The sequence below is a fragment of the Terrapene carolina genome, unplaced genomic scaffold (genome assembly GCF_002925995.2).
Source record: "Terrapene carolina triunguis isolate 2854851 unplaced genomic scaffold, T_m_triunguis-2.0 Scaffold136, whole genome shotgun sequence".
In the NCBI taxonomy this organism is placed as follows: domain Eukaryota; kingdom Metazoa; phylum Chordata; order Testudines; family Emydidae; genus Terrapene; species Terrapene triunguis.
This window is the reverse complement of record NW_020664487.1, coordinates 2514212-2537036: the sequence shown is the minus strand read 5'-3', so window position 1 is coordinate 2537036 and position 22825 is coordinate 2514212. Positions and strand designations below refer to the sequence as shown.

The window sequence follows — 22825 nt, the reverse complement described above, 5'->3', positions numbered from 1 at the left end:
TACAGCAGTAGCTTATGTGATTAAACTTTAGAAATAAACAAGAATATGTGTCTGGAATTTTTTTGCCTGGATAAACTAGTGAAAGATGCAAAACTAAAGTAACTTTGGTAGCAAAAATAATTCAAACTCTTGAAATTCAATGACCAATTCAACCTGAACTTATCTCACTGTCAGAAGCACTGCATTCTATGCCTCCTCTAGTCTGGACATCTATTCTGCATGATTAGGCGCTCTCCCTGCAATTGATAGCACGTGGGTACCATTGCACCCACCCAGAACCCCACAGAAGTCAGTGACTCCATGTGGGTGCAGCAATCCACCTATGCACCGGAGCTCTGGAGAGTAGACTTTGTCTAATTCACAGACACAAGTGGGAGACACATTACCAAGTAAGCGAGTAAACAATTTTAAAAAATGGGGTATTGAATCACAAAATGGACTTCATTTATTTTATCACTGTTTTCTCTCAAGTCTAAGTTTCTGGTACATCATAGTATACTGGTAAACATTACCACAGTTTATTTTCTAAGATTTCACTAATTTTTAGGAGATCCTACAACCCTTGCCTTTTAATGTAATGCAGCAACTTTTTTGAATTGGTTTTAATTGGGTTTTTTTTCCCCCCATGAGTATCATTGACTCTGTAGAGGAGATATTAAAAAAGCGCTTAAAGGTACGTCCACACTGCAGTCAGAGGCTACCAATAGCAGCATGAGCTAGTCACGTCTCTGGCAGGCTTGTATTTGAGCAGCAGCTGGCACTGCTATGGCTTCATTTCTGTTGGAACCTGAACTAGCGCGAGATTTAAGCTAGCTGAGGTATGTCTACACATGCTGAAATCACACACCTCTGATTGCACTGAAGACGTACCCTAAATGAGTTAGGCGCAGAAGTCCCATTCACCTGCAGTGGGATTTCTGCTCCTAACTCACTTAAATGCTTTTTAAAATCCTGCCCCCTGGTTTTATCTTTATCATTCATAGGTATTCCTAGCCAAAATCTGATTGGTTTTTTTGGGGTGCTTAATCTGCTTGTAGGCAGATGGCTTTCTTGTTTTGTTTGTTTGATGAGGAAGAGAAACTTGGCTGGGCACTGCAGTCTGCATGCAAAGGAAAAGTCCCACTGAAGCCAAAAGAAGTTTTGCCTGGGTATGGGATGCAAGATCACACCCTTTTGGTTACTTCCCTTGATTTAGTTTCTGCCTGCATTCAACTATGCTTTCTCAAGACAAGCAGAGGGTTATCTGAATAAAGTGGATGTGTGCTAAAAATATCCCAAAGACAGTCTCTGCTAACTGTGCACTACTACACTGGCAATGCAGTGTTGGTGGGAACAATCTCAGGAATGTGCTAGCCACGTATACTTACTGTTTCTGTCAATGCTTGGAGCCCAAACATGTCCAGAACAGTGGAACAGATAGGAGTTCAGAATCAGGACAATGCACATTTTTTAAATGAGGTAACTAAGTCAACATTCCTGAAAGACTGAGGTCATAGCCTGTTTGCTTTTTTTTTCTCCACACCCACAAGGATATATCCCTGTTTCCCCATTTAAATAACTTAAATACAAGCAGGGCAAGAAAATTAAATAGGATTCTGGTTATGGATTTCCTGTCTTGTATAGCTGATCTGTGCATTTTTCAATTCTTGTCCAGTTTCTTCCCAAGATTATTCACTAGCACTGCCTTACAGTAACCCTTCAGTGGGAGGAACTGAAATATCCTTGATCCAGTGATCTTTCAGCAGATGGCCATTAGCTTTTCTAGTTCATTTTATCTGTTGCATTACAACAGTGTCTACAGACTGCAGCTGAGACCAGGGGCCCGTTCTGCTAGGCTCTGTACAAAGTCCCAGCCACAGAGAGCTTACAATCTAAATAGCCAGGTCAGTTATGTTGACTAATCAGATACAGCTGGGAAGGGGATAAGTCTTGCCTATAAAGTGTGTGTGGAGCTGGAGCTGCACTACAGGAAGGGACAGTCTCCTGCAATAGACCCTGGAGGAAAAACTCCAGGTAGGAAGCCTTGAGAGTTGTGGCTGGGTAGAACCCCCACTGGAAGTTGTGATTTTTTTTTTTTTTTTTTTTAATTTTGTGAGTTTGATTGTTTGGACAACAAATGGAGCCTGGAGGTAAGGGCTGAAGACTAATCTGGGTGTGACTGATAATTCGTCTGGTTGGTGAGGAAAGTTGCCAGCTTCCATGCCAATTGTGAGAGAGCACCAAAAAGTGGGGGAGAGACCGTGTTGGTATTGCCATTTTTATAGATGTAGGGAGTTGAAGCACAGAGGAGCTAAGTGACTTGGCCAAGTCATCACAGGAAGTTTGTGGCAGATGGAAATTAAAAACAGACCTTCTGAATCCCAGTCCAGTGTCTTCATATACAAGGCCACGCTTTCTTTAAATTATAAACCTATGCTGGCAGAAATGGAGATGGCTGACCAATGTCTGTTTCCCTGCTTAGTGTATCAACGTAGATACATGTTGGGCCAAATTCACTGACTGTGGTGCGCTTACATGGGAGAGAATTTGGCCCTTTGTGCCTTCTGTGTACAATGGGTTTAGGATGCTTACTTTATCTCCATTCAGTTGAACTCTGCTGAATCTGTCACTTCTTAGCAATATTTTTCTATTTTTAAACTGACTGCTAGTTAATATTTGGATTTCAATTTTATTGAATCCCCCTCTGCTGCACACACCCTTCTCTCCCCCCCTCCCCTGCCCCCCTAAAGCTAGAATGGGGCAGGGAGAAGACCGAACAAAAAGGGAATTGGAGGGAAGAGGAGAGCAACATCTTAGTTTCCTTCTGCTAGGAGTTAATCAAAGAGTTTTTTTTTTATTATTTTTACAAAGTTAGACCAAAAGCTTTTCACTTTTTGTCTAAGGTGCCTCTGCTCCAAAACGTTACCCGCTCTTTAGCGGTCAGGTCAGCCAAGTGGCAGTGCCAAGCCTATAATCCCTGGAGGCTGTCTGCTCTTCCATCTAAGAAGGATGAGTTTCGCTACAAGCACTTGAGAAATCTTTAAGTTCTTTAAGACTTAAATCCAAAGAAGTATTTCATGGACTGTTACCAAAGTCCCCTGTCAGACAGTATTTTGTTGCCCTTTTCTGCAAACATTGATCAGATAATGTTGTCATTTACCAGGTTTAGTTAGTTAATGTGTCTAATCTCAGGCTAGTTACCAGTGGAATTGCACAATGCTTGACAATCTCAGCAGAGACCCCCTACGATAGAGTGGGCATGGAGACTGAGCTCTGTCTCCAACCTGGCTCAGGGACAGGGTTGAGGAACACTGTTGGAGCGGTGCAAGGAAGCTGGCATTCTGTGTCTGTCTGAGACTGAATATTTAGAACTACAAAATCTTACCGCTGCTGTTGTTGTTTCAAAGTACATCTTTCCTGTTTATGTATTTCATTAAGGTAGCCACAGTGGACAGTATTTTTGTCAGCAGGCAATAATTCACAAGATGTACATTAGTAGTTGGGGAATAACTTGCTTGTTTGACATGTGTTCACCAAGAAGTGCTATTAACTTTTGTGGGAACAAGGTGTGGAGAAGGAGTCCATGATGAAGGCAGTTGCGCAATAATGTTGCAGCATATCCTGGTATTAAACAATACTCCAGGACTTGCCCAACAGCCTAGATGGGGAAGCTTACTGCTATAACGTTTAAACCTGAGGAAGTTTCACCTTTAGATCTGTATCTAAACTAATGTTAACACTTGTCTTTAATTCTGTAATTATATATAGCAATCCTTTTAAGTGTAGCGGCACTTGGTTAATCATAACCCCCCCCCCAAAATGTGTTACTTCTGGGGGGGGGGGGAAGCAAACTTCAAAAGTGTTCAGCTTGCAAAGTTTCCTAATACAGGGTGATCGTTATGCTCCATTGTTAGTAAAGACAAAATCAAGTGTCTATGAAAACAATGTTAAACACTTCAGGAAATTAAAATCAAACTGTCATACAACTCAATGGAGCCTGTATTACGATGTGAGAGAGGGGAAAAATCAGGTCAGTGTCAATCTAGGGAGAGAAGAGATTTGAAAGTAAGTAAGTGTCTCTGTATGTAACAACATACACTGTAAAAACAGAGTGAAAACTTCACAGAGCAGCATCTTGTGGGATTTTTACTTGTCATTGTTTGCAATGCCCACCTGAAAGCTTGAAAATAAAATTTTTCATTGAGTTTGTAACATCCAGTTAGCGCATACATTTTGGTTTGTTTCTAATGTTACCTAAAATCAACAGTGTAGCACTTTTCATTTACCTCCTTGTAATTGACATGAGAGGTCTGTGACAGATGTGGCAATTGCTTGCCATATCTTTGCGAGATCTTATTGAATTAAGTTTAAATAGCTTTGGAGTCCGCTGGATTTTAAATGCAAAGTTAATGTATTGTGAGAATGTGTAAACTCTCTAGGAGGGAGATGTGCCCAGTGTAAACTCTGGGAAGTGTTAAGCTTCAGAAGACTATTTCAAACAATGTGCCAGACAAGAAGGAACTCTTGGGACAAAGTTGAGTTTCCTAAGAAATACTGAGGGGAGATGAATGCAAAGTCCCACCTTCTGAAGATATCCCTGACGAGAGAATCAGTCTGACTGATATAGGGTCTCTGAAGATCAAAGACCCCAAGAGTATAAAGGAAAGGTTCACTTATGCATAAGTGTGCTTGTTCAGAGCTAAGGCAGTTATGAATTTCCTTCAGTTTGAAGGACTGATCATCTACCAGAGCGCTTGTTTTAATGTGTTCTCTTTAATGCTTTCACCTTAAGAATAAATCTGCTTGCGGAGAAAGGGCTGTGCGGTAACTTATAACTGTGGGCAATTAGGCTGTTTGTGTTGTCCTCCATGGCTGTAAAGCGCAGATGCAGGCCTGTGTAGGCAGTCTGACATGTTGGAGAACACGGTGCAGGCTGCACAATTCCTTGCCTTCAAAAACCCTGATCAGGAGGAAGACACACAGGTGTCTGACCAAGAAAGGTGAGGGCTGATGAGCCAGGAGCCTCGAGCAGGTGCCCTTTCTGGACCATGGGGGGGGAGGGGGGAGGAGACACAGGTGCAGTTTCCCAGAGCTGTGACACTGTCTGTGTAGCCTTGGAAATAACTAACTGTGAGCTTCTTTTGCAGCAGCAGTGTCGTGTCTCTGTGCAATGATATGTGGTTTTAATCTTTCTGTGGCCAGTGGCTCTTAATAAGATCATTAACATGCATAGAGTCCTTTGTACCAGATTTCAGTAACTTTAAAGCAGGTCAGAGTTGAGGCTTAAACCAAACTATTAACTGAATTATTTTAATATAAAGGTTTGTGCTAAGGCACTGAGTGGAACTAGCTAGAGTATGAGAAGGGGAGGGGGTGTAAAGTTTTTCAACATCTGTGGATTTACTTGAGTCCTGACCTGTGCAACCCCTTCTGTTTCCATCCTGGGCTTCTCTTGAGGAGTGACTGCTAACCATACTGTGGTGTGATATGTTAGTGATGTGTACACGTGCAAACAAATCTTTGAATGTTGCCACTGATTGCAGTGGTGCCATTTTTGGGGTGCCCAGTTTGCTACACCAAGGGCCTGAATCTCATTAGATGAACTACATGCAGCTCCCATAGAGTTCAGCTGGATTTGTGGTTGCTCATCACTTCTGAAGATCAAGCCTAGGGTGGTTCAGGTTGGTCCCCATCAAAAAATTGACATGAAATTGACACATCCAAAATCAGGTTCCACTTTGAGAAATGTTGGCTATCCCAGCTAAGATGAAAGTATCAAACTCGCTTTCCCTTTTATCCCCCAGCAGTTGAACTTAGGTCATTTTATGTGAACCACTAACCCACTACCCTAATGCACCATCCACCAATGAGTCAATAACCCTTTTACTTCAGATACATTTTGCTGATAATATCCTGCACAACTTGGGTGTAGTGGGGAAAGAGGATTATATTGTTTATATAAAGCAGTGTTTGTACCTTTCTCTAACAATGTAGAAGCTCTTTGATCAAAAGCCTGAATTATTAAAAAAAAAATGTAGCTGATGTCCATTGTGAATTAGATTTATTTAATCATAAATTGTATTCAGCAACACTATGCATATCCAATTACTTTTCCCTATTACCACCCAGACCTAATTTTGCTTGCTTTAAAAATGATCATCTTCCCTCTGGCACATTGGTGTTTACGGGGAAAGCAGTGCCATTATGATTGAGATTAAGGTAACTTGCATTGCTGTAATCTGATTTTTGTTTGAAATTTATATTCCAGTCATACCCAGAGGCCCCACTGAAAGTTATTTCAATATTTAGAATTTCAAGCCCGTGCATTCGCCATTTCCCCTGTGTCCATGCCAGAGCTAGAATTTTCCTTCAATTTAATACAAAAGGGGTTATCCTGGCATGAAACTCTCTAATTTAAAAAAAAAAGGGGGGGGGACGGGGGGGAAGAGGACAAATCTCCCCATCACTAATCGAGACTGAATACTTCAAAAAGCCTGTGAACAGGGGATCTATTGGCACCAACCTTCCTGGTGAATCTGCCAAAAATGAATGTTTTGCTCCAGAAATACGTTTGAAAAAACAAATGTCAACATGGCTTAATCATTGTGCATCTGTAACCCACTGAGTATGTATTATCATATCCCCAGAAGATATGAAAGGTTACAGTCCCCAGCTACAGCATCTGGACTCTTTGAGCTGCAGCAGCTCGCATTATGCTTTTTGAACTAGGGACCTATGGAGCTATCTCCCCATTTTATGGATGGGGAAACTGAGGCAAGGTTGCATAAGGCCAGTGAGAGTTGATATCAGAGCTGTGATTAAAATGTGGGAAATCTACATTCCCAGCCCTGAGCTCAATTAAATTTTAAACACTAGTTTATTGTTGCCATGGTGAAAATATGAAGCAGATGGAAACAGTTTGTCAAACTTTGAACCTAAAACTCTTTGGGGATTTTTGTTGCTGTTAGATCTCAAAATGTTGGTTTGATCTCTAGGTTGGAAGCAGAGGAACCATTCGAGATTACACAGGATTTAATGCTTCCAAGGATGCTGAAGCTGTTCGGAAGGCAATCAGCGGAATTGGTAAATATGCATCTAAGTTTCATTCCTATATTGTTACAGAAAAGCAGATATGGTATTCTGTGTGTCGGGCTTAGCACAAAAATGCTGGAATTCTGTGTGCCATAAAAACGGCCATACTGGGTCAGACCAATGGTTCATCTAGCCCAGTATCCTGTCTTCTGACAGTGGCCAATGCCAGGTGCTTGAGAGGGAACAAACAGAACAGGTGATCATCAAGTGATACATCCTCTGTCATCTACTCCCAGCTTCTGGCATTCAGAGGCTAGGGATGCCCAGATTGTGGGATTGCATCCCTGGCCATCTTGGCTAATAGTCATTGATGGACCTATCCTCCATGAACTTACCTAATTCTTTTTTGAACCCTGTTATACTGTTAGCCTTCACAATCTCCCCTGGCAACGAGTTCCACAGGTTGACTGAAATATTTCCTTCTGTTTGTTTTAAACATGCGGAATATTAATTTCATTGGGTGAAGCTTAAATATTTCCTTATTCACTTTCTTCACAAGAGTCATGGTTTTAAAGACGTCTATCATATCCCCTCTTAGTCGTCTTTTTCCAGACGAGACGTCCCAGTCTCTTTAATCTCTCTCCTCATACAGAAGCTGTTCTATACCTTTAATCCTTTTTGCTGCCCTTCTCTGTACCTTTTCCAATTCTAATACATCTCCTTTTTAAGATGGGGTGGCCAGATCTGCACACAGTATTCAAGGTGTAATGCCTCCATGCAATCAGTAACTATGATGATTGCGCAAGGTCACACTTTTGACAAGGGGGGGGGGTACTACAACCACCTGAAACCAAGATAATATCTGCCTAAGTCTCATCTCCATTTGAAGGTATCTTTGCCGTTCTCATTTTCTGTTTGCTTTCAGCAAGTGTTCATGATGGAGATAGCTTCAGAACAAATTGACAAATCAGCAAGGACAACTTGGTTACTAAAATGCCTCCTTGCTGAAGTACAAAAGTGAATAATATGCTTCGTTTCCCAGTGAATTAAAACTAGTTTGAATAACTCGTTTTAGTTTCAGTGCATTAGGAGTTTTGTTGGGTTGTGTAAAACTGGGAGTTGAACAACCCTGAGTAAAATGATTTTCTTTCAGGGACGGATGAGAAAACACTGATCAACATCCTCACTGAGAGATCAAATGCTCAGCGGCAGCTGATTGCTAAGGAGTACAGGGCAGCTTCAGGAAAGGTACAGCTTGGGGAGGATAGCTGACAGTAAAAATATTATCCTGTAGCATCTTCATTATGCAAAACTAACCTGTATATGCACAAACCCTAACCGATCTTGATTGAGACAGGATATGAGAAATTAGTGCATCTAAGTAACTCCATTTGAATTTATAGCCAGCTCTGAGAACAGAGAAGGAATGCTTTGATTAAGGAAAAAACTAACTCTACAAACTCTCTTCAGTGCCCCATGAAGCATGCCCTAAACAAGGGGAACCAAACCAATGCTACTGTTGCAGTGTGGACTAGGCACTGTAAATAAAGTAACTCTTACCATTTATTTTTGGGAAGATGACCAATGAGAAGGCTGGGAGTTAAAAGGCCCCTTTTCCAGCATCTGCAGTTACCTTTTACTGGACCAACTAACAAATGAATCTGATTCTCTGCCTTCTCCACTTGAGAATCAGTATCTACATTTCTGTGATTTTTTTTTTTATTTTATTTTTTAAAGACATGCAGTGGGCTGACCTTAATTTGGCCTTAATTTTGAATGGGGCCTACTCAGAGTGCAATTAGCTTTCTAAATAATAGTCGCTTTTGGGAAGGAAACATCAAAAAGCAACACAGCCATGAGCAAGATGCTTCTGAAAGTAGAAGTGATTGAGGAGAAGGAGGGTGGAATTATTCCAGTAGCAACAACTAAACTCCCTAAACTGCCATTTCATCTGGAAATAATGTGATCTGTGCAAGCTAATCATCCTGGGTCTTCCCTGTTGGTTTAGGACCTGAAAGATGACTTGAAGAGTGATCTCTCGGGCAATCTGGAGCGTATTATGGTTGCACTTGTAACACCACCAGCTGTGTTCGATGCTAAACAGCTTAAGAAATCCATGAAAGTAAGTCTGCAAGCAAATTTTTCATTCTTTTGATTTAGAGCCAGTTTGAAAAAAGGTAAATATATTTTGTAAACTTTTTGTTTAAAATTTTCCATTACATTTTTTTCCCAAATGAAAAGATACATTTAGTTTCAGTGGGGAGAGGAAAAATACTAAAACTTTTTTTTGGGGGGGGGGGAGATGGGGGGAATATATTGGGGTGGGGAAGCCAGGGTTCCACACATCTGAAATGACCTTTTTCAAAATATTTCAAAAAAGTTTAATTGGAAAACAATGACAAAAAGTGACCAGAATCGACTTTTCACTGAAATTTTTGTTTTGGTCAAAATGGAATCTTGTTAAAACAAAGGTAAAATTGTTCATCTATCTCTACTCCTTAGTGTTATGCAAAATATCAGGGTGATGGAAAAATTAGTCCATTTTTCAGATAGCGTATTGGTGGGCTATGACACTTTTCTAGTGCTTTAGTTATAAGGTGGCAGGGGAAACCATGCCACAATTTATTAGCTATTCATTGCCGGAAACTCTTTTCAAATCCTGACTTTGTTGTAAGTGGGGATCTGAGTTTGGTGTTCTGCTGCCTAGTTCTATTTCAGGACACTAAAACAACACTTAATTTGGCATGTCTGCTCTGTGCTCAAGAGCCCTGAGATTAGAACGTCAAATGTGTTGAAATGTAGGAGTGACCTGCATTTTCAGAGCTGCGTGTGGATTCTGGCAGAACCTGGCCTCTCATCACTGGCTCATTCCCTTATCTGCAGATTTGAGAAACTGTTAAAGCTAATGAGCCATCTCTTGATAGGCTCAAATAACTTTTCATTTCAGTAATTGAATCTTTTCACAAACATTATTTTCTTGCTAATGTGAATTGTCTGAATTTTGATATTTGAAATCACAGTATTTTGGGTATTACCTGGTTGGTTTTTATTTGCAATGTGTGATGTTTAGAATTCTTGCTTCAGGTCACTGGAAACTAATCCCCAAACAACCTCTATAAAAACTGCATTTTTTCCTTGTAATAAACTGTGTATGTGGGTTTTTTTTTAAGGGTAGTGGAACCAATGAAAAAGCACTGATAGAAATCCTAGCCTCCAGGAGCAGTAAGCAAATGAAAGAGGTATCCCAGGCATACTATACAGGTAATGCTTTCTCAAACATATGTATATTAATACCGTTACCTGATTGCATCCTATCCAGTGCTCGATAGTCACTTTTCATAGATCATTTTGAGTAGGTTATTTTGAATTTGAAAAGTTGAGCTTTAGATTTTTTGCAATAATTGATTGTGTACAAAAGATTGTGTACTATGCGGTTAGCAGACACATGTACTCCCATGAGGTGATTCAGCATGTCGTACCACTCCAGTACCTACAGGACAGAATTCCATATTTGGGAACAAATTTGCTTTTTAAGTACACACCTGTGCAGGCAGCTCCTATTGAAATTAGAGCCGTGTGCAAGCATCTGAAGGCAAAATTTTACCCTTGCAGCCAAATTCTTGTTTCAGATGCATGGCTTGGCCAGTAATGGACTTTTTCCCTTAAGGAATGTGGTGATGTGCTCCATTATATCTTGCATATTAGGTTCATTCCCTTTAGAGTTGTGCATGTAATTACTTTAAAGTGCACAGTACAAATAGCAAATAATAGGAATGACTTTAAGATTTGTCACTGTTTTTTTTCATTATAAGCTCCGCTTTCAGGGGCAAATGACTCAGCTACGCAAACTCTTTGCGAACAAACTTGGCACATGAGTCGTGGAGAGTTATTTTAACAAGTGATACACACGATTCAGAAGTGCATTTACTGAACAGCATGTGTCTGTACATACCTAATATCAAGTTTAAGATGCTGTGGGGGAGGGTGCTGGTTTCTGAAAACTTTTTGGGTCAGATGCTCCACTGCATTCTGGCCCCTTTGTGCTGCTCTGATGGCACAAATGGGCCAGTAAAGCCACTGGCTCTACCCAGGGGACGATTACTCCAGTGGCTCCTATGCCACCCCCTCCTGCAGCATAAGAATATTGAGGGGGGCGTGGCCAGAGCACTCCTGTTACTCCAATTTACCCTACTTGCTCCTATGGGATAGAGCCATCCGAAGTAACTTAAAGTATATCTCAGGCTGGTATTTGTCACACAAGGATTGGCATAGAACCAGCTCCATAATATGGGAGCTTCAAACAGCACCTTTGGGGCTGCTGCTCCAGTTGTACCCAGTGGATACCATCAGGTCCATTATTTTTAGTGATTTGGAAAAATGCACAGAACAGATTACGAAGCATTGCACTATGGCTACATCTACATTATGAGCTAGGGGTGTGGTTACCATCTTGCATACAGGTAGCCAGGCTAGCTCAATGAGCACTAGTGTGAGCATAAATAGCGGTGTAGCTGCAGTAGCCTGGGCAGCAGTAAGGCCAAGTATAAACCTGCCTGAACCTCACAGGTCTGTACTCAGGGCAGGTAAGCCAGTGCCATTGCAGCAGCACTACTACTTCTACTCCCACTAGTTCTCATTGAGCTAACGCGTGTATGTGCACCCAAACTGGGACTCGCCCCCCCAGCTCATAGCATAGCCAGTGTGATTCCACGGAAGAGATGTTTCTTTGGCATGCCTGGCATCCAGTAACCTAATGGTCTCATAGGTGTTAATTCTAGGATAGACTGAAGTTTCTAAGTAAATATTTTTCAATGTGTATTTGCCATACACGTTCTCGGAGCAATTCATTGTCATGGTATTTAAAAAATACTGTCCGTTTCAAGCCGCAACACATTGTCCAAAGGCGCTTGACAGCACTGCAGTAACTTTCTTGCACCTCTCATTTTAAAAGTTCAGGTACCAGAACATGTGGTTTTCGTTGCTGTGTGTATACATAGATACAGGAAAATCTGAGATTTTTATTGCTTTTTTTTTTAATGGTAACTGGCAACAATTCTGCTCCTTTCCCAGGAGATTAATTGCTTAGCAGTATAGCAGGTGAGGTTGATTTGCACATTAAAAGAGCAAACTGTGGACGCATATGCTTGGAACAGATGCATCTAATGTGGGGTACAGCCTTGTTTGGATTCATAACTAGGAGATTTATAGTTTCTTGTGTGGTAGGCTAGTTAAAGTACCATATAAGGAGCAGTTTGAGTTGCCTACTGTAACACATTATAGAATCTTCCACAGGAAGCTTTGCAAACTGAAGGCAGGAGGTAAAACAAATGAAAAGCACACGTTCCCTTTAATGAAAATGTCACGGTGGTGGTGGTGGTGGTGGTTAGTCTGGCATGGAAAAGCCTGTGGAGACAGAAGTATGGCGTACGTGAATAGGGTACTAGAATGAGAGCTGGGGTCAATTCCTACCTCAGATGCACTCTTTCTTTGTGACCTTGGCCAAGTTGCTTAATTTAGGTCCTGTCTAAGATGGAGATAAAATTTTCCCTCCTCCTCAAGGTGTTGCAAGGATAAAATCCACAAACGTCTGAGCGTCTCTTGCATACTACAGTGATGAGGGTATGTCAATGGCACCATGGCTCTCTACAGAGCATGGGGCATGTGCCGATGAGTTCTTTGACTACTCAGTCCGATGCATGAGTAACAGTCCTGTCCACAGCGCACACCCACGCACTAGCAAGGCTCTGAATCCAAACAGCAGATTCTTTCCACCTCTGACACCAGTCTTCGCAAATCTTGATCCAGTCTGCCTCACAATCCCTCGCTCAATCTACAAGATGAGTCCACCAACCAGAGGGGCATTCTGCACTGCCTTCCCAGATTCTAAAGCAGTGGTTCTCAAACTATTTTGTACTGGTGACCCCTTTCATATAGCAAACCTGAGTGTGACTCCTCCTTAAAACTTAACACCTTTTAATATATTTAACACCATTATAAATGCTGGAGGCAAAGCGAGGTTTGGGGTGGAGGCTGACAGCTCGTGAACCCTCCCACCCCATGTAATAACCTCACAACTCCCTGAGGGGTCCCAACCTCCAGTTTGAGAACCCTGTTCTAAAGGATACTAAATCCATCTTTGGAAGCATCCTAATCGATGCAGTGGTCTGCCTCTTTCTAGACCCTTCGAGCTTCCGAATACAGCACACTCTTCAGGATCCTGTAATCCGGCATTTGCTTGACATGTCCAAGCCACCTGCATCTTTTTTTCTTACTAATCAACCGTCCCATGAATGACATAGCAGCATGATTTAACACTTCCACATTTGTCACCCTGTCTTGCTTGTGTAAAATTCTTCTAAGTTGGCATCTGATATGAAAACTGTTTAGTCTTCTGATATTTTGGCATAAGTTGTTCATGTTTCTGAGCCATACAGAAGAGTGGATAAAACACATGTCTTCTGAATATGGAATTTCACTTTAGTTGACAATTGGTTGTTCCAGGCTCTCTTGCAAAAGACCAAAGTTTCTAGCTGCTCTGCCAATTGTACTAGTAAGCTCAGCATCAGGATCTACATTGCTGGTTACAATAGAGCCAAGGTAGCAAAACTGGTCAACGGCATCTAGACAAATACCATCTAAGATCTCTGGAACTGGTTCTGAAGAGCCTTGGTGCATGAGAATAGTCTGTCACACTTATTGCTAGCCCAAAGATTTTGCATGAATCAGTAATTTGGTACAGTAACTCCTCACTTAGTCATCCCAGTTAATGTTGTTTCAGTGTTACGTTGCTGATCAATTAGAGAACATGCTAGTTTAAAGTTGTGCAATGCTCCCTTATAACATTGTTTGGCAGCTGCCTGCTTTGTCCACTGCTTGCAGGAAGAGCAGCCTGTTGCAGCTAACTGGTGGGGGCTTGGAACCAGAGTGGACCAGCAGCCCCCCTATCAGCTCCCCTAAGTTCCCTGTGCAGCAGCCGCCCAGCAGGCTATCAATTGCCAGCAGTTCAGCTGTCCCTCCCCCCACTGCCATGTGCTGCTCCTGCCCTCTGCCTTGGAGGTGCGGAGCGGGGAAAGGGATGCTGATGTCTCCCTGCTCCTGTACCCCATCTCCATAGAGCAGGGGGGAACAACTACAGGGCTCAGGACCGAGAGCTTGCTGACAGCAGCTGCTGTCTCCACTTGCTGAACTACTTAAAAAGGCAGTGTATTTAGAGTGAGGTCAGCGTCCTTAAAAGGGCAATGCACATCTCTCTCTCTCTCTCTCTCTCTCTCTCTCTCTCTGCACCATGCTGTCTCCCCTCCCTCCATTCATGCTGCCTTGTAAAGTGTGAGACTACATTGTTGTTAATGTGCTAACCCTTGAGGGCTCAGCCGAGTGCTAGTTCATCATTTAGCAGTAAGGCATCCCCTGGGAAATATCCCTCCCTCTTCCACCCTCTGACTCCACCACCTCAGCCAAACTTCACAATCATCATTGCTGTGTACAGTATTTGTTTGAAAACTTATTGTGTGTGGCAAATAAAATTTCCCTGGAACCTACCCCGCCCCCCCACTTACACTAATTCTTATGGGGAAATTGGATTTGCTTAACATCTTTTCACTTAAAGTAGCATTTTTCAGAAACGTAATCACAACGTTGAGCAAGGAGTTACTGTAATGTTGTAAAGCATCAACATTCTGAGCCACAAATGTTGCATCTGCAAACAAATATTAATATTTACTTCTCCTTCCTGCCTCAATACATGTTCTGTGATAGGCACCTTCTTGAACATCTTAGCACCAGAGATGATGATTTGCTTAACAGTGCAAGGTTCAGAGCTAAGACAAAGCTGAAGGAGATCATCTTAAGGGACCTGTTTGCAGATGATGCAGCCCTTGCGGCTCATAGTGTTGAGGGCATATAAGTACCTAAATTAGGGAATTATGAAGCTTATTAATGGAGTAAAAATATCAAATCTCCCCTTAATTCTCAAACACTGCTCCCAAGTTGGCAAACCTATTGCTTTTAATTGTAACCTGTGGTGTGGTGGTGGGTGATCACTTGTTACCGAGTATGATCCTCTTCCCTGGGAGTTATGAGTCCTCAGGTGGCTAACAAGGTCAACTCTTGAACCACAAGTTCTATTACAATGAAGGCCGATGTTTTCAGGCTCAGCAGGAGGCATTGACCATGACTGGAAGCCAGTCTCTCCTTCCTCTTGTCCTCGTCAGCTTGTCGGCGAGCAAGTTCAAAATGCAGGGGACCATCATGTAGGACTTCACTCCATTTTACCGATCCTGGGCAAGTGTCTCCCAAGTGTCAATGTCAATATTACACTTTTTTAGATTGTCCTTCAGCAAGTCCTTATAACGCTTCTGTTGTCCACCCACGTTACGGTGCCCTTCTTTCAGCTGAGCGAACAGGACCTGTTTTGGGAGGCGATGGTCTGGCATGCCAACAACGTGACCAGTCCAGCAGAATTGCTGAAGGATGATCATTGCCTCTATACTGGTGGTCTTTGCCTCTTCCAGAACACTAATGTTGGTGCGCCTGTCTTCCCATTTGATCTTCAGAATCTTATGAAGGCAACGCTGATGATGCCTCTTGGGGACTTTCAAGTGGTGTCTATAGGTTGTCCAAGTTTCAGACCCATACAAGAGTGTTGGAAGAATAATAGCTTGATAAACAAGAAACTTGGTGTCTGTTCGAGTGTTGTGATCTTCAAAAACCCTGTGCTGTAAACAAGAAAAAGCTACACTGGCACAGCTCAGGCGATGTTGAATTTTTGCATCAATATCTGCCTTGGATGAAAAATTACTTCCAAGGTCAACATTCTCCAGTGCCACTCCATTGATTTTGATAGATGGGACATGTAATACCTTATTTGGAGAGGGCTGATAGAGCACTTCAGTCTTCTTGATATTAAGAGTGAAACCAAGACCTGCATAAGCACCGTCAAACACATTCAAGATAGTTTGAAGGTCTTTCTGAGTGGGCAAAGATTCCACAATAGATGTTGTGGAGATCTTACTCTTGGCTTTCAGCTTGCTAAGCCTGAACAGCTTTCCGTCCATTCTATAAACTACTTCAATGCCAGCTGTAAACTTCCCAGCAATTAGGTAAAGACTAACAGCAATAAAAACCGCAAAAATGGTTCGAGCAATGATACAGCCCTGTTTGACTCCTGTTTGTACTTTGAAAGGTTCACTCTGGGAGCCAGTGCTGCTCAGAACAGTCACTTTCATGTTATGAAGCAATTTTAGGACACTGATGTATTTATCAGGACATCCAATCTTAGAAAGTACAATCCAGAGGGCATGGCAATTCACTGAATCAAAGGCTTTAGTTAGATCAATAGAAGCCATGTAGAGTGGTCGGTTTTGCTCCTGACACTTTTCTTGCAGCTGCCGTGCTGTGAAGATCATATCCGCAGCTCCATGACTTGGTCAGAAACCACTGTGACTCCAGTAAAATTTCTTCTGATGGGGCAGAAGGCTGGTTGCAAGGATCCACGCCAAAACTTTGCCTGCAACGGCTAGGAGGGAGATACCACAATAATTTCCACAATCCACTTTATCCCCTTTCTTGAAGAGGGTGACAATAGGGCATCTCATTTTCCTGAGTGTTAAGGAGATCTTCAAAATGTTCTTTCCAGCAAGAATTGATGGCTTTGTTGTCCTTCAAAAGTGTGGTTCCATCCTTAGAGCACAGAGGATTCATGCCATGGCAAATTGGCCCATAAATAGCCTTGGTGGCACTAAAGAAACCACACATATTGTGGATAGTCACAAGATGTTGGAGTTCTTGCGCCTTCTCAGTTCACCATTTTGTTCTGGAGTTCTCTGGTTTTACGTTGGACTTCTTCCCTCGCCTTGGCGTGTAACACTGTTACTACACTAGTTGCAACACTTGAATTTATAAATGACTCTGTAAACCCAGAAATGGTAAATATTTTGTTTTGTACTGCACCAAACTCAGGTTTGGGGAAAATGCTTTAAAACTCTTTAAGAAAAAGGACATGGTTGTAGCATTAACTCTGTTAGATGAGCAAGTAATAGTACAATAATGGAGCAGTTTCTTTTTACTTCTCAGAATTTTAATTTCTCTGTGGTATGTGCAGAACTCCTGTCATAGTTTCCAGGTGTTAGATATAGGTCCCTCTTCTCCCATACAACATGGCAACAGCCACATCAGTATTATAGCCCCACCAGTCAGGAAGCAGGAGGTAAGAATGTCCATAAATTTTATATTCACTGAGGAAAATCCAAGCAGTTGTACATCTGCTTTGAAGATGTAACAAGCGCAGGGCAGCCTGCAAAGACCTTTGTTTCACCCAGTTACCCCTGTTCTGAGCCCAATAATTTCTGTTTGACTGGATGCCTTAACTGGAGATGTGCTTTAGTCTTGATTTTTGAAGACCTCAAGAGATGGGGAATCCACCACTTCCCTTAATAGTTTGTTCTAATGGTTAAAAACCCTCCCTGTTAGAAACTGGTCTTATTTCTAATTTGAATTTGTCTGGCTGTAACTTCCAGCCATTGGTTCTTGTTATTCCTTTGTCCACTAGATTAAAGAGCCTGGTGTTTTCCTCCCATAAAGGTGCTTTTACACTGTAATCAAATCACCTGTCTTCATGTTGATAAACTAAACAGATGGCTCTCTAAGTCTCCCATTGTGTACAGCATTTGTATTCTGCCCTCAAGTCACTTTTTTTAAGGCTTTTCTCAGCACCGCCTCCAATGTTTCCACATCCTTTTTTAAAATGTGGACACCAGAACTGGACATGCTATTTCAGTATTGGTCTCGCCAGTGCTGTAGATTACCGGGGGGGAGGGAGAGATCGCTTTCCAACTCACTATTTCCTTGTTTATACATCTAAGAATTTATACCCTTGTTGCCACAAGCACCACACTGGAAGCTCAGGTTGAGTTGCTTGTCCATTATGACCCCTAAATCCTTTTCAGAGTCACCACTTTCCAGGATACAATCCCCCATTCTGTAGGTATGGCCTGCATTCTTTGATCCTAGATATGACCATGCATATGACTGTACTAAGGAGAAGAGGCTGGATTGTGGGGCTAAACTGTGTCAGTGGACTGATGGATCTTGCCTAGTACCATAACATTGATACGTCAGAGTTGTTGCTGGGTAGGCTAGGGTGATAAGGCTACAACAAATCAGTTACTGATCAGTGATCTTCCCCTGTCCTCCAGATGCCTTTGCTAATCTTAGCTTTTGATTTTTTTTGTTTTTTAAATTACAGAATTCAATTAAATTTGATTATTTTTCTTTTTAGTATATAAGACGAGTCTTGGAGATGACCTCAGTTCTGACACCTCTGGTGACTTCAGAAAAGCCCTATTAACTCTGGCAGATGTAAGTTCCGTCAACTTACAGTCAACATCATTACTGTACAGAATTGATATTTAGAGCTTGAAATTGTAAATATCAGCAGTCCTAGTGAATCCTCTGACAACTGATACAGTACTTCTAGGGTGTGCATAGCTTTGCTTATTTAAACTTAAGGTAAGCGAGTGGCATGGTAGGTTAGAGTACTGATATTTCCCCTCTAGAGATCAAAGTCCCTATCTGGACTTGTCGGTTGAGATGGATTTGGTCTCCTCTTATCCTTGTCTACTTTTATACCACTTGCAGCACCATAGTTTTATCACAAGTAACCATAACTGGCATCCTCTTCTTGGACTCTTTGTACTGTAGCAATTGGGGTGTTACAGATCAGGATTGAGGCGTTGCACGTTGAAGCCAATGCGCAATTCATGCTGTGGCTTGGCTATGGCCTTTGCTGTTGCATGATCCATTCAGGAGTACTAAATCCAAAGTTTGACGGGTCAGGCTCTGTCCTATTCCCATAAAAAGCAGAATGATGCAGTTTTCCTCATTCATCGCTCTCCTATTGGACCCCAGCATTGTTGATCATAATGAGGGGGAGTCACCACTCCTGGCTTGGTCGGAGTGGGGGTGAGGTAAAGAGGAGAAATAGCAGGAGTGGTGGCTTTGGCTTTAGACCACACATGGAGGCCCCAAATGCTCATACTCAGCCTTCCCCCCGCAATGCTATTAATGACACTGTCAGACAAATTTGGGGTGTAAAAGGATGCTGGCAAGAGCTATCACAATCTAAAATAATTATTCTTGGGTGGGTGACTGGGAGAAGGTGACTGTATTTGAGACTTTCAAATTCTGCACCTTTATGGGCTTTAAACTTCATTCCTCCTTATTGCAGGGCAGAAGAGATGAAAATGTAAAAGTGGATGAACATCTTGCAAAGAAGGACGCACAGGTACAGCAAAGCAAACCTATGGCTGCACCAAGCTGCGTTTGGCATGTAGATATAAAGTGTTCCCTATTGCAATACAAAATTAGCTGCTAATCGGCATCTTACAGGGATGGATCATACCCAAGAAATTCATAGCTTTGAACACCCCAAAGTTGAAATGGAGTGGGCAGGGAGATCATGAGATTAGGCTTTTTCCCCTACTCCTTCCTATAACTGGCATTAGTTTTCTATATGTAATCCAGTCTAGAGTACCCAGTCTCCCAATTTCCAACAATGCATTGTTAAACTGCTATAGTCACCTTTGAAGTGTAAGTATTGCCATTTTATCTGTGGTGAGAGCGAACATGAACATGGGTTTCTTTTGAGGGTTTTTTTTTTTTAAATGGCCTATGAGGAAAGTTTTTTTTCATTTTAGTTAGACTTCCCATTAACAGTGTAAAACTTTGGATTGCCCTTCTCCTTGTTGCCACCATGTGAGGTGCAGAATTCGGGCCCAGCAATCCTGGGCCAACACACACTGCAAGTGCAGCTCATGATGCACTCAAAACCTGCCTGGGGCTGGTATGTGAGTGGTGCTGATGGTATCTATAAAACACCATCCCCAGTTTGGCCGGTGGGAGGGTTATAGTGAAGCCTCTGTCTGAAGAAGACACCACAGCCACTGATGCCCTTGAGTGGAATGGATGGCCGGGAAAGCTCCAAGGAACCCCCATTCCTGAATAAGATGTGTTGTTTACAAAGTCCTATTTGTATTTGATGCATTGGAATTAACGCTAACATTCACTTTGTGATAAATTGCATCTTTTAGAAAGCAAATATTTCCATGCTGTCATATTCCTGGAAAAATCTTCTCATTTTGATGAGACATTAAGGGAGTCATATTTTTCCACAGTATAAGATGTTCCAGTGTAGCTCAATAGACAGGCAAGTTCTGCTTTTTATGACTTCTCTCTCGAACTAGTTCAATTTTCCAGGCTTGAGTTCCAGCAGCTCATGACAGCAACACCATGGCACTGCAATGAAGTCCATTGCATCGCCCAGGTTCAGATCCTGTCTTCAGAAAACTTATTGAAAATGCAGAGACTAGTTTGCAGTGGAACGGCTCAACATTCTTCTTTTGAGAAGTCTAGTCTAGTGGCCAGTGATTTCTTTTCTTTCCTTGCAATAGGTTCTCTATAATGCTGGTGAGAAGAAGTGGGGTACAGATGAAGATAAGTTCACTGAAATTCTGTGCCTTAGGAGCATACCGCAACTGAAACGAAGTATGAAATCTATTTTTGTACCATTTTGTGATATTTCTTATTAAATGATTGTTTTCTATAGCCAAGCAGTTGTATGTGTAATTTGGATTGAGGTGCCACTCACTGTCCCACCATCACTTCCCTGTGTCCATCAGCTTTTGCTAAAGGTTGCAGAATAAAAACCTGAGTTTCTAGCTCTCATGGTTGTGAAGATAAGCAGTACTGTATCTGTTCACATATGGAAGGCTGCAGTCTGAAACAATAGGTCTAAGATGCATGTATTGTCCTTGTTGAGTGTGCCACATATCCGCATGTATGTAGATTTTGAAGTGGGCTCTTCCTGTGCAGTTTTACTCTAAGGTATTTTCATTCCCACTTTTGCAGGAAAAGAGATGGAAAGTTTGATCTTAAACCCAGGCAGCAGGTGGTCTTTTACTTATCCCTGTCTCCAAAGACTGTGTGGATTGAATAGCATGCTTTAAATGTAATTGTCAGCATGTACAAATGTCATGCAGACTTGGGGACCAAGCAAGCCTCTGATAAGGAAGTAATTGTGTTTGCTATTTTGTGAATCACTGAATGCATCTTTGCCTTATGACTAATGGAATGTGCTGCATGAGACACCCTCTTTTCTTTATGGGGGGAAAAAAACCCAAAAACCCTGGGATCATGAAAGCCTTCAGTGGATAAAATTTGTCTCCACCCACTCAATATATTTGAGTGTCTGTCTTAATTTTATGATTATTAAAGCAAGACAATTGGGTAAATAGGCTAACTGAAGCAGGGTCTGACATGCTGCATTAAAGAACAGAGGCCAACTGCCTTCAGAGAGAAAGTGGTGAATGTTAAAATGATGGCACTTGAAGGTTTATTCCTTAATTTTTACATATATACACCTTGATTGGCTTAGAATGATGGCACTGTTGCGCTCATCGTACGGTATGTGTTCATCAAAGGGCTGTTCCAAATAATATTGAAGGTAGTGGAAAGACTCCCATTAATTTCACTAAGGTTTGGATCAGACCCCAAATGGAGCCTGACACATGAGAACATTGAGTAATTTCCTTGTGATATGTATCAACAAACTGTTTGGTTATCTTTTTAGCATTTGATGAATACAGGAACCTCAGCAAGAAGACCATTGAAGAAAGTATACAGGGTGAAATGTCAGGGCATTTTGAGGATTTACTCTTAGCCATTGGTAAGATTCTTGGGGGGGGGGGGGGGAGGAGGGGAGAGGCATGGCTGAAAACAAGCTGTGCCTTTTAAAAAAGTAGGATAGGTAAAATATTAGTCTGAATACTTTTGATTTACAGTGACTTTAATTCTTGCTTTTAGTGATAAGCAGTATCACTGCAGTAAGTATTGGTAACGCTGACTTAGGTTTACAAAAAGAAGAGAGCCTGTTAGTTCTGTAGCATATGTTCAACTGTGTTGGTGTTATAATTAGTACAGTGGTAGCATCTAGCAGCCCTAATCCTGCACCAGGACTGCTTTGTGCTAAGTCCTATACACCAGGCACCCCCTCCATTTATACTGACTCTATGCAAGTGCCAAAAAACCCTCCACCATACTTGAGGATGTTTTTAATAGTGACACAAATGACAAATTTTACGGGTCACCAGACTTCAGCCACCCATAGTGCTGAACCATTTCTGTAGCACCATGGGGTATTTTACTTTCAGGGCAGGCCTGAGGGTTCTATAAAGTCTTGTTATTCTTAACAATAGAAATGCTTTAACTAAATATCTATAGATTCACTCTTCCTATAAGTGGGTGCATCTCTCATGGGAGTGAGTGTGTAAAATGTATGTAGTTTACCAGCCTGGGGCATCAGCAGGAAGAGAACTATAAGGTGAATGGAGAATTGGCCAGGTGCACATGTGTATATACCTGACTTGTGCATGCATGTCAGGCATTAACCGGTACAAGGCTGGTGCATACAATTGCATTTACAGTAACTCCTCGCTTAGCGATGTAGTTATGTTCCTGAAAAATGCAACTTTAAGCGAAACAATGTTAAGTGAATCCAGTTTCCCCATAAGAATTAATGTAAATGGGGGTGGGGGGAGGGGGAAGGAGGGGGCGGTTAGGTTCCAGGGCAATTTTTTTCACCAGACAAAAGTCTGTCTTCTAAATGATCTAGCACTTGGCTGAGCCCTCAAGGGTTAACGCATTGTTGTTAATGCTGCCTCACACTCTACAAGGCAGCACAAATGGAGGCGAGACAGAGCTCCCTCCATCCTGAGCCCTGTCGTGTCCATCTCCCCCCCCCCCACACACACACACACACACA

General features: G+C 42.0%; 1 protein-coding gene across 1 annotated transcript in view; it reads left to right on the top strand.

Annotated features, from left to right (window-relative positions):
* Positions 1–22825, top strand: part of ANXA3 (annexin A3) — a 42126-nt gene that overhangs the window by 13098 nt on the left and 6203 nt on the right. Inside the window, exons 3-10 of the mRNA XM_026653321.1 lie at positions 6975–7062; positions 8165–8259; positions 9020–9133; positions 10182–10272; positions 18287–18366; positions 19235–19291; positions 20457–20550; positions 21635–21730. Coding sequence (XP_026509106.1) covers positions 6975–7062; positions 8165–8259; positions 9020–9133; positions 10182–10272; positions 18287–18366; positions 19235–19291; positions 20457–20550; positions 21635–21730 — 715 coding nt within the window. The remainder of the gene's footprint in view (positions 1–6974; positions 7063–8164; positions 8260–9019; positions 9134–10181; positions 10273–18286; positions 18367–19234; positions 19292–20456; positions 20551–21634; positions 21731–22825) is intronic.